Consider the following 12,432-nt stretch of genomic DNA (forward strand, 5'->3'; position numbering starts at 1 on the left):
CGATGTTTTTTTAAAACACAAATATTCTGTGGTTTGCAAGATCTTAATTGTACCTGAGTGCAGATCGCTTCTATATCGGTATCGTTGGTATAAATCCCCAGAAAGTCTCACCGTGATTTGAGTTTTTTACAGTAAATCTGAGGCCTTTAAACTTCTTCAGCAACATGGAGACCCCTGCTCTTGTCTTTGGAAAACAAGGTGATGTTCAAGGTGTATGAAAAAGAAACAGGAATTCAAATTCAGAGTTAAATTTTAGGGAACCAAACGTTGCAGAGGTGTTATATTAATATACTAAAATTAGACGTGTTTGAGTAACACATTGATGATCCTGTTATTTGATGAACGTTCATTAAATTGTAAAATCCAAAAAACTTGTTTAACTACATTTAATGGAAAAACATTAAATCAGTTTCTTTATGTAAAAATTTTATTATTTATTTTGATTATTTTTCCTCCAAAAATTGCAAAATCTAATTCCTTGGTGCCAAGATTTATTCTATCAAATCTCTGGTGATGCAGGATCAGTGGATTCATGGGAAAGTGTCATTTTTTCTCGTCAAAGTATTTGGTGGCTCATGTGTTATAACTAAAAAGAGGGGTTTTAGATTTCTCTCAGTCTGCATCCTCTTCCATTGCTTCCTAAATAGATCTGCTATTTGTCCAATGAACTCTTTCAGATAACCAGAGCGTCTCTGTTGGACCCAGCAGCCGTCTGGATGAACCAAGCTGCAGGAAAAGAAAGGCGGAGGCTGTCACAGAGTTGGACAACAAGAAGTTATGCAAACAGAGTTGCATCAACTTCAGCCACCTCACCACTGGACAAGATCAGCCTGTGTCCGTAGAGTTTGTGAGAGAGTACCAAAAGGTACCAAAACCAAAATAAATATCAAAAGTACCAAAATACATACATATATATATATATATATATATATATATATATATATATATATATATATATATATATATATATATTAGTGCTGTCAATCGATTAAATTTTTTTAATCGCGATTAATCGCATCAATGCCTGAGTTAACTCGCGATTAATCGCATTTTAATCGCAAATTTTTTTTCTGATTGAAAATCATTTAAATACTCTCGATGACATACAAAAAATACATACAGGCTAGGTTTGTGCCAATGTTCTTTTTTTTAAATGAGAACAGGTCACAGATACTGATTTATGCCATAGAAACATATGGCAAGAAGATGGGGAGGCATGTAGCAAAAAATAACAAATATGTAGCCAAAAAAAAGGCCCTGAAAACAGGCTGATGTAAAAGACAGTCTTTACTGTTAATACAGTCTTTTGAACAAAGACAAGCATTTTACCCTACTGCTATAAAATGTAGTACAGTTAACATTAGATGTTAATTAACCAAGATAATAATGAACAATTTTCAATCAATACATCAAAATCAATAGACCGACATCACTAGACGGAGGTAGTCTATGAAAGTTACTTTTCAGACTCTTAACAAAAATGAGAACACACACACACCCACCCACCACACACAGACACACCCACCCACACACACGATACCGACCTGTGACAGCAAGAGTGCCGTAGCAGATTCCATTTCCCCTCAGTAATCTGTTTTCTCAGCGTATTTCAGGTTGCTACTAGTTACCAGACACTCAACTTGTTTGTTGGTGGTGGGGCTTAAAGAAAAGGCACTAGCGTCACCCAGTGTATGAGCGTCTTTTTTCCTTGAGGAGCTCCGCTCTGGAAGCCTATGAGAAATGCATAGACTGGAAAATAGCCCCGCCTTCTCGCAGGCTGCAGCGGGATGTATTTGGAAAATTTTACCATAAAACCACATAGCGTTAATCTCACGTTAAAAAAATTATCGCCGTTAAAATGGCCTCGCGTTAACGCGATAATAACGCGATAATTTTGACAGCACTAATATATATATATATATATATATATATATATATATATATATATATATATATATATATATATATATATATATATATATATAAAACTGTAACTGGAGCGTGTCACAATCCCTCTGGGATTATTAAAGTATTTCTGATTCTGATTGTGAAAAGGGAAAGAGCAATTCTACTGGACGGGCACCAGCCAGCATAATAGTGATAAGCAGCCCCAGTATCAGCCTCAGGGAGCCAGAGGAAGAGCTGGAACCCATTAGGGAGAGGAAGAGAAAGGCCGATGTCCCCGAAGAGTCCTCTAAGAAGAGGCAGAGAGTCTCTGAGCCAGAGCAAGGCACCAGCAGCTCAGTTTCTGACAAATGTGAGCCCAACACTGAAATAAATGCACCTCAGCAACTCCTGAAGTGGGAACACAAACATCCTTCCTTTTTCTGCTTAGGCTAAAGACAAGCTATTTTACTCCTTCTCAATTTTAGTGTTAAGAGAGGAAATGTTATGACTTCTATGTTTAAAGGTTTAATTCAAAGCCAGACAGCTTTTAATAGCAAAGCTAGAGCTAACATAAATAACCCCCTTAATCAACCATTCGCAGTGTAAAGCAGGATGGTGGCAGAGTCATGCTGTGGGACTGTTCCTCTTTAGCAGGCACAGGGAAGCTGGAAAACTCATTGGTTTGCGATTAGAGAGTAAATGAAGGTGAAAAGTTACAGAAGAGGGAAAAGTTTTGCTTGATCCAGTATTAATGAACCATTTATGGGAAAATTATCTTCATATGAATAAAGAAGTTGATTCTGAATCATTGACAGCCTCTGGACATTTCTAATGCTTACTATAAGAGAATAATTGCTGCTATAATCAGGTTAAAATAACAGAGTTCCTGCACAAATGGTTCAAATGGTCAAAGTTAAATTCAACTCAGTTTAAGAACTTGAAAGTTTTCAATATTTATGAAAGTATTTCTAATTCAATCAGGTCGTCAGCATAGATATTAGTCTTATTTTTTAAGAAGGTTTAGCTTACTAAAATTTGAAGAAATCATAAGAATAATTTTATCCACCCTGAAAATATAAAAGGAAAATATTTGATCCCCGACAGGAATGTAAACAGAAGGAACTGCAGACATTTTCTGATCCTTGAAAAACCCAAACAGAAACAAAGAGTTTGGAGGTTCATTGAAAGCAACAGACATGATGTCTGCATCTCGGACTGCTGTTGTTCATCATTAACATCAATAATCTGACAGTATTCACAGCTTTATTATAATCAGATGATTTCTCTGTTCACTCTTAGCTGAGTTTGAAAGAAAATATAAGCAGCTTGGACTGATTGGCAGAGGGGGCTTAGGATCCATCTACGCTGGCCTTCGCCTGGAGGATTCATTACCGGTTGGTATTATATTGTGTTCTTGGCCTCCTGTCTGTCTTTGACTCAAATCTAAGCAGGCATCCTGAAAGCATCACTGCCGATGTCTGCAGAAAGAATAACACTTGCACTTGTGTCCAACAGGTGGCCATCAAGTACATGGACATGAGGATAGGTCACATCAGACTGAGTGAAGTGAGTGAACTGGTTTAGAAGCAGCCGGCCTCCCAGTCATCTTAGTAGAGAGTATTTGTCCTTTGCTGTTAGTTACACAATCAGGTCATTGTGGTTTTTTTAAGGTGGACAGTGTTCCCCTGGAGGTGGCCCTCATGCAGAAGGCCGGAGGTGAGCCAAATGCAGTGGGGGTGTTTGCTGCCGTCACCCTCCTGGACTGGTACCTTATGGATCAGGACCTGCTCATTGTAATAGAAAGGCCACCAGCATCCATGAACCTTTTGGAATACGTGTCCTGCAGAGGAGGTCGCTTGGAGGAAGACATGGCCAGGGTAGGGAGGCTGGAGGTTGGATGTTTTTTGCTACGTCTGCATTCGCTGGCAGACTAAGAGCTTTTCTGCTTTTTCCATTTAACAGCTGCACCAACAACTTTTATCTTTGATAAACCGTCATTTCTTAATTAAATGTGTAACATAATAAAAAGGACCCACTAATAATTACTAAATGAGTTCTTAACAGTAAGGAAATGTGATGGAAACTTCTTTCCTAGTTTGACTTGAGTATTCAGTTTTTATTTTATTCTGCAAACCTTTTAGATTAGGAAATAAATTGTGCAATCAGACAAAGGAAACCTGATTAAATACAAAAGGCATTTTCCAAAATGACAATAATTGTATTAATACTGAGTGAAAGAATATATTGTTATTAAGTCTATTTTCTGGACTGCACCTTTCATTTTCTTACCCAGGGCTCATTACAGTCGGACCTGTAGAATGCGTCCCTTAAGTAAAACCTGTCTGACAACATGAAGCTGGCTAAAATCTCAGAAATTAAAACATCATGAAGTTCATTGAAATCAAGTCAACAGATGAAAACCAAAGTTATTGAAATCTGAAAGAAAACAAAATATTTTGAAGAGTGAGAAACTTAGAGTGATTATAGACAAATGGAGAAAACAGAGAGCAGTGGTGAACCATCCCAGGAGGAGCTGGAGCATCCAGATTCACGGCTCAGCAGCTCATCCAGGAGGCCAGAGACGCTCTGCAGGCCTCGTGGAGAGAGGGGCGTCCATGGAAGAGTTTTAAGACAAAGAGAAAACAAAGGCCGGTCTCACGTTTGATCAAAAAGCAAACCGATGATCCCCAAGACTTTTAGCAAAACTATTTATAGGCTGATGAGTAAAAAAGGGAACTTTTGGGAAGATGTCTGTCAGGAAAAAATGTGCGGCGTTTCTACAGCCTTTTGGAACAAAACTTTGAGTGAGGAAAATCTGACCGTTAGAGCGAAAAAATAAAGGATAAGCAAAAGTTTATGGAGTGAATTTTATGACATTATTGTTGCAAGCAAAGAACATTTTTAGTTGAAGGAAGTATTAAAAAAAATGCATTTCTGGAATGAAACAGTTTGAATCAAAAAGTGTTTTTTTTAAGCATACTTTATAGTTTGTTTGTTTTTTGTTAGTTTTTTTAACGGGTCCCTCCTTCAGAGGAAACCCACCCCCAAATGTGACCAAACGTGATCTGGGATAATGAAATTTGAAAAGAATGCAATTTAAAAAACTCAGTCTGATAAAAAAAAAAAAAAAAAAAAAAACACAAAATCTTAAAAAATTTAAATAAAACATTTGAAAAAAATTACATCTGAAATATAAATTTGAGAAAAAAAAAAAAGAATACAAGAATATCAGAAAACAACTTAGTTTTTTCCTCAAAACCTTTCTCCCAATTTCAATTAGCAAAAATATGTTTTTCTTACAACAATAATGGAACAACATCCCCTCCATAAAATTCCTGTGCGCCGATACAAAAGATTAACGCCTCTTATCATGAAGGCTTGATGTCAGCTGTCCCCACAAACAGAGACTCAACCAGTCTTTAGGTTGAGGGGAAAATAATCCATCTGGGTTTAGATACCTTCTCTCTCTGTCTCTGATCAATGGAAAAAGCATTTTGTTTATAATTTAATTTATCTTTTTCTAATAATAAATTTCCTATAATGATCTGAATCAATAATGTGTAAAAAAAAAATAAATAAATAAAAACCAAAGAAATCTTTAAGAAGAGAATACATTTGCTAAAGTTTTATTTAATCTCAACAACTGAAGATGAGATCTTTAATGATAAAGACACGTTTTTCATTGTTTTATTCCAGATTCTTATGAAACAGATAGTGTACGCTGCCATAGACCTCCAAAATAAGGAGATTTTCCACCGAGACCTGAAGTGTGAAAACAAACCGGTGGAAATGGGGCAGGAGCTTCGCATCCGGATTATTGACTTCGGCTGTGGAAGCTTCCAGACGACCAAAGTCTACAAACGTTTTAGTGGTGGGTTTCTTCTTTGTTAAACATTTAACTAAGATCCTCTTTGAGTCATTTCCTTTAGAAACCAAATGGACGAACAAAGCATAACCCCTTGAACCCTACGGACCCACCGGCGGGTCCAGCTGCTACATGACCTCGTAATTTTACCAAACCCCCAGTATTGATGTAAAAAACATATTTGGCACAGTTTGGTGACATTTATGGATAAATGTGCCAAACTGGCCCCTCCGCCTAAGAAATTTCTCACTAATACCATTCTAAAATAAATATGATTCATCTGATTGAGTCCAAATTTGGTATATTTTTACACAACATTTAGATTTGAAAGTCTGTACTACTTTTTTGTGCTATAAATAATATTTTGGTAGTGTTTTGCAATGTTTATTTCAAAGAAAATTTTGGCGAGGTTCGAAAAATGCAAAATATTTTGTATTTTGTCCCTAATATTTCAGGCAGGGTCAAAGCTACAATGGTGCTGACACCAGAAAACCATTCTATGACATCTTACCTTTACAGACGTACCAAAAGTTTCTTCTTAAATCTAATAGCTTTGAGGCTATAAGTTATTTACTTTTGTGTGTTTTTGTCAGGCAGAAATTTATTTATACCCCCTTAGGGTGTAAGAGGATAACAGTCTGCTCTGACTATGCCTGTATTCCAGGTACTCTTGCATTCGCCCCCCCAGAGTGGTTCAGCTGTAGAAAATACAGACCTTCTCCGACCACGGTTTGGCAGCTGGGCGTCATCCTGTTTCAAATGCTGCACAGGTGCCACTTTGAAACCAGACTTTTTACACGGGGCCTCATTAAGTTCAACAGAAAACTTTCGAAAGGTATAGGAACATAACCAGCAAGTGCCTTGCTAGTTACCGCCCGCCTGTGCTTCTGACCATTAACCCTTGGCTTCTCTTTCCAGAGTGCCTGGCTTTTCTGCACCTATGTTTGGAGGAGGACAGTAGGAGACGACCCACCCTGGAGGATCTCCGTTTTCATTAACGGGGGGACAGGGCTCGATTTTAACCATCGCCCGATCGCCCGGGGCAAGTAGTTTTTGCTGTCGGGAGAGTACAAATTTCATTGCATTTGCCTGCCAGGGCCTCAAAAGCAAAATTTAAAGGGGGTCTTAAATTGTGTCAAAAATAAATTAAATAAAATGTTCTGGCTCCTTAGGAAGCCATTGCTCATATTTGCATATTGTTTCTAAGTTATATACTATAAGCTTTCTTATGTATAATTTTTGATATAGTCTTATTTTGAAAGCACCGGAAGTTGAGCAGTTGGTGTCTTCCTGTTTAAGGAGTAAACACTGAATAGCTACTGCCGCTACCCGATCTGTACCGGTAGCACGATCCGTACCATCAGCTCATTTGCGCCTGCGCAAACAGAATAACTTCCGGGTCGCCAAAAAATAATGTAATTACGGTACTGAAAAAACTTTATTTATATCCTTAAATAATTAAAGAATACTAAACTACATCGTAAAGACAATATTGAAGATTTTTCTGAAAGAAATGGATGCTTTTTAAATTCAATCCATTGTATTGCTTGACGTCATCATCAGACATGCTAAGAGTAGTCTGGGAATATATTATTGCGTAACGTTTATCTGATGCACTCTATGATAATAGAGTGAATGCACTCTACAAAAAGAAACCCATGCCTCTAAAAAATACAAAAGAATAAAAAAGTAAGAAAAAGGAAATATTGCCACCGGAAGTTATTCTGTTTGCGCACGCACAAATGAGCTGATGGTACGGATCGTGCTTCCGGTATGTCGCTAGCTAGCGGCTAATGTTAACATGTTGTGTGTGTCATTATGTGTTTCTGTGCATATTCAGGGAATATGTTGAGTTTATTATTTTAGGAGGATTGTGTCTGTTTATTTGGAATTGTGCCTGTTTACACAAAGACTTACGCACATTATTTCTTTGTTGCAGTTTTACCATTCATTCATCCAGCCAATAAATCCAAAGAAAAGGCTTACAGTGTGGTTATTGGAAATGATGGTTATCTACCTGCTAAGCTAAGAGTGAGGGCAGGACATAAAATATTTTTTTGTCGCTAATGGTCACTAAAATGTTTTTAAGCTCAACATGTCCAGTATTAAAATTCAAAACCTTTATTCACAAATATGCTCTGTTTTTTGCGAAGTGGAGCCAGCCAGTCCCGTTCGCATATGCAAATTAGCCATGTGCTTTTCCGCAGTTAATAACACGGGCAACGCGGAACAGATTGGGTGAAGACAGCAGGTCTTCACTGCTGTTTGTGGACCTCAACGGACCTCCTCTGGACAAATTCGACCCATTTCCATTCGTCAGAAACTGGATTAAAGCAGGAAATGTGCGTGCATGAAAGAGAGAGACAGACAGACAGACAGTCTTTGTGCGTGTGTGTGTTTTCATACACTGACTGTCTGTTCAGGCTCTTGCCCGCTCCACCAGATTCACAGAAAGCTTCATCTACCAAGCTGTCAGGAAGTTTTGTTCAAAACAAAAGGGTCACCTTTGATTCTGTAGATTTGACTCCAGGAGAGACTTTAAATAATAAGGAGAGTTTTGTGTCTATAAGCCCAGTGCAGACAGAAATGTCATACAGTCCCGCTCCTATCGGTTAAGACCACGGGCACTGTTTGGCTTTGTTGCAAATGAAATTAGCTTTCGCACTAGGGTAGGCAAGGATAATTCTAATAAAATATACCTGAGACACTGCTTTGCGTAAAAAGTACAACAGAGATTGGATGATTGTGCAATGTTAAAAGCAAAATACAAACATTGCTTCGATATTTTTTGAAGATGGGATGTGGATTACTTCAAATTGTCTAGGGCAAAACTAAAACAAAATACAGCACATAAAGAGTACTGGAGCTCATTTTATATTCATTAGAAGATGACAGAAATATATATATATATATATATATATATATATATATATATATATATATATATATATATATATATATATATATAAATTGTGTGAGATGGAAGAGAGAGAAACCTGGATGGAGCAGGGGAGATGAGAGAGAAAGGCCAATTGTGGATATTTTTTTGAACTATTTAGGTTTATATGTATGTACATTTCTTCCTAAATGTATTTGTGTATTTTTTGGGATAAATATTTTTCTTTAATGAAGGGAAGAGGAGCTCTGATGATCCTCTCTGCTGTTCTCACCACTCTCCTCACCTTCTTCCAGTGTGAGGCGCTGCACCCTCCACACCACACAGTATTTTTTGGGATAAATATTTTTCTTTAATGAAGGGAAGAGGAGCTCTGATGATCCTCTCTGCTGTTCTCACCACTCTCCTCACCTTCTTCCAGTGTGAGGCGCTGCACCCTCCACACCACACAGAGAACGCTGATCAGAACGCTCTCTATGGTGCTTCTGTAGAACGTGCTGAGGATGGGTGGGGGGAAGGTGGGCTTTCCTCATCCTCCGCAAGAAGTACATGCGCTTTTGTGCCCACTCAGTGATTCTCTAGCTTTGATTTAATTTTGCTTGCCTCTTTTTTATTTTTCAATCTATGTAAAAGAGTGTCTTTACTGGTGCTGTGGCACTGTGTTTGTTCACAGAAAGATAGCACAGCTACTCTGACACCATTTGAGGTTATGTATTTTGTCATTTGCTCATCGGTCATCACTGCCTTGTCAACCTGCAAACAGGATAGAGAGAGAAATAATAGTGTCAGATCCAATGAATCTGAAATCTAAAAAATATCTTTTGTTTATTTTTCTACCTAGAGTATTGAGATGCATCAAGGCAATCAGAAATCTAGTTTAGCACATATTACATACCATTTATGTATTCCACTGTATTCCAATTTATTCAATGTAGTCACCGATTGTTCTTGAAGAAGTTTTAATTTTATTATACTAAATTATGCTTTCTCTGCTTTTCCTCAGAGTAGCTTTGCCTCGTCTGTTCCTGTTTGGCTGTGACGCCATCCTGGAAAGAAACATCATCTGTGCTGCTTCCATCAACACCCTTGTTTATAGATGCTGGAGATCGGCCTGTGTTCCAGTGTGGTCCTGTTTCTCTGACCGTGACTGGCTGGATGTGCTCTCTTCGTCCTCTGACATTGGAGCTGGCTCAGAGCTCGTCTGCCTGGCTGTGTGTTTCCTGGACGGGGCCGCCTTTTACAGCTGCTTTTGTGTCTCTGCTTGTGTCTCCTTGAACCCCAGTCGGCCTCGGCAGATGGCCGCTCACACTGAGCCTGGTTCTGCTGGAGGTTTCTTCCTGTTAAAATTGAGTTTTTCCTCTCCACTGTCACTACAAGCATGCTTAGTGCGAGGGATTGTATTTGAGTCAATGAGTCAATGCAATCAACTGGCTTTCCTTAGATAGAAAACTTTGTATCAATTTGACCGTATGATCTGGTTGAACTGTTAAGTGCCTTGAGATGACATGTGTTGTGAATTTGGCGCTATATAAATAAACTGAATTGAATTGAATTATACTGTCTTCACATTCGTTCTGGTGCAAGTCCACTTTTGTGAATTAAATGTTACCATTAATCATTTAATAAATTAATGCACCATATAATTAGGAAGGCGAGGATTCCTTGATTCAACATAGAAAAATTAAAAACTTCTCCTGTGGTTTACGTTTTCTCTTTCATTGGCCAAAAAAATTTTGTGTCCAGGTTACGTCAACCTCAACAAAGCCAAAAACTGACCCTATTCTGGTTGAGCTTTATAACTAAAACTCCACCTATAACAAAGTATATACTGGATAGGTTTAGAGTAATCTATGAATTTGCATACATAACCCATTTACCTATTTTAAAAATAATGCATTTAATCAACATTTATCTTTAGGATTAATAATTTGATATAAATATTTAATTTGCAAATTAATTTGAAATGTCTTCTACATTAATTAATGTATGTTTATATAAGGTATTCATGCTAATAAAACAAAAAAGAGTGCACTGTCAAAGATCTTTATCCAGTTGTAATTTATTTATTTTATAGTTTTACTCTAATGCTTAATAAAATAGCCAGCAAATGCATATTGGAAAGGTTTCCGACTGCTCGCAAGACTTACTTTGCTAAATTACACTTTAAGCAAGGCTCACCAGGACACGCCTTGCTCTTTAAACCACCCGTGCCTCAAAACGTGTTGCTCTATTCATTTCACTAACTTTATACAATGATAAATCACTGACAAGGAACGTTAACGAGCTGGTCATGACAATACAGGTTTTCTGATATGAAAATTAACCAAAATTTACACTCTACGGTATGTAGGACAAGCCAAAGTTACTATAGCAACCAGATTTATCCTCTACTCAAGTTTCATCATATCATGTTATTATTGTTATTAGGCTACCGGTCAAAGCCAGTCTGCATCTGGACAGAAAAACTTCCGGAAAAAGCACCACAGTGGAGGACTTTATATAAGCCTCCAATTTAAAAAAAACGAACTGGTGATCTCCAATGGAGGATTTGAAACAGTGCCATTGCCACAAACTAATTTTTATCGACTATTAATCGCTGTGTTTTAAACAAGTGTCCTTTCTGCTGTTTGTCTGACAATGTCTTCCTCGTTTTTATGGAATGCACAAGACTAAGGACAATTTTTACCCTTTTAATTAGTTTTTTTTAGATGGTTTTTACAAACGCTCTTTTTATCTGAGAAGTTTGCCAGAATAGAAAAAATAAGCCAAAGGCCCAACTTTAAAAAATTTTAAGCAGTTAATGAAAGATGGTCATTTACCTGTCCCGCAAAGACAGACGCCAGGAAGGACCTCACCTTGATGCCGTAGCTCTGTCGAGGTGCAATGTTGAAGCCAGAATAAGGCTGGAGTTTCATGTCCACAGAGCCACACAGAACATGGAGGATTTTATTCAGCTGTGGGGTTTTAACAAAATGTTATTTCCTATGTCAGATGAAGGACAACTACAATTAAAAAAAACTCCTCATTTAAGGATTTTTAGCTGACACTTATTATTACATTAATAGTGATTTTTAACTGACACTTGTTTTACGTCAATTGTTTATTTTTTGAATTGTGTAAATAAAGTGTTGTTAAAAGTCAAAAAATCTTCTTCTTCTTTTGTTTTTTTATTGGCGGATGGCAAACAACTTAAGGTGCATATACCGCCATCTAAAAGACTGGAGTGTGGTCCTCAATGATGTGAAAACTTTAGCATGATTGAAAAACTATCACTCCTTTTTCCAATTTTATTTCTTTTCAACCGTTTGACTTCAACTACTTTCCCTCCTGATATATTACATTTAATGTCTGCAGCTGGCACATCTGGAGAAATACATTAAATAATGGCGAACACATATGTTCTGTTATCTAGCATTCTCCCCCTCACATTTTCACCGAGGACTTGTGTTATATACAGTGCCCTTTATTTTTGCTTAACATTAATGCAAATGATCAATAAAGACACACTTTAATATATTTCACTTTTCCAACCAGTGAGTTGATTTCCTTAGTAGGTTTGATCAGATTCCACTTACCAAAGGACACGCCTCTTTGACCGTTTTCAAAACCATTTTAAACTCTGTCATCACAACTTTCTCCTTCAGCCTCAGAAACAGATGATTCTGTATGCTGTCTTGATTTTTTTGCGTTTGCGTTTTACTTTTGGAGTATATCATATTCTTTCATTTTCCGCCATCACAGCCCTCATCCATTTCCGTGAGATCTCTTCCTGACACGTCATTTC

At 37.5% G+C, this 12,432-nt stretch overlaps 1 protein-coding gene across 1 annotated transcript; it reads left to right on the forward strand.

The window, feature by feature from the left end:
- Window positions 1-677: 677 nt before the first annotated feature.
- On the forward strand, window positions 678-4,204 carry LOC119779105 (the record flags this gene model as incomplete). The annotated part of the gene is made up of 6 exons (XM_038278642.1): window positions 678-865; window positions 2,056-2,257; window positions 3,187-3,281; window positions 3,403-3,453; window positions 3,558-3,764; window positions 4,181-4,204. Coding segments are annotated over 6 exons (767 nt in total), but the record flags the coding sequence as incomplete, so codon positions are not given.
- Between the last annotated feature and the right edge of the window lie 8,228 nt (window positions 4,205-12,432).

Source organism: Cyprinodon tularosa, unplaced genomic scaffold, assembly GCF_016077235.1.
Source record: "Cyprinodon tularosa strain WSP-4 unplaced genomic scaffold, ASM1607723v1 ctg1428, whole genome shotgun sequence".
In the NCBI taxonomy this organism is placed as follows: Eukaryota; Metazoa; Chordata; class Actinopteri; order Cyprinodontiformes; family Cyprinodontidae; genus Cyprinodon; species Cyprinodon tularosa.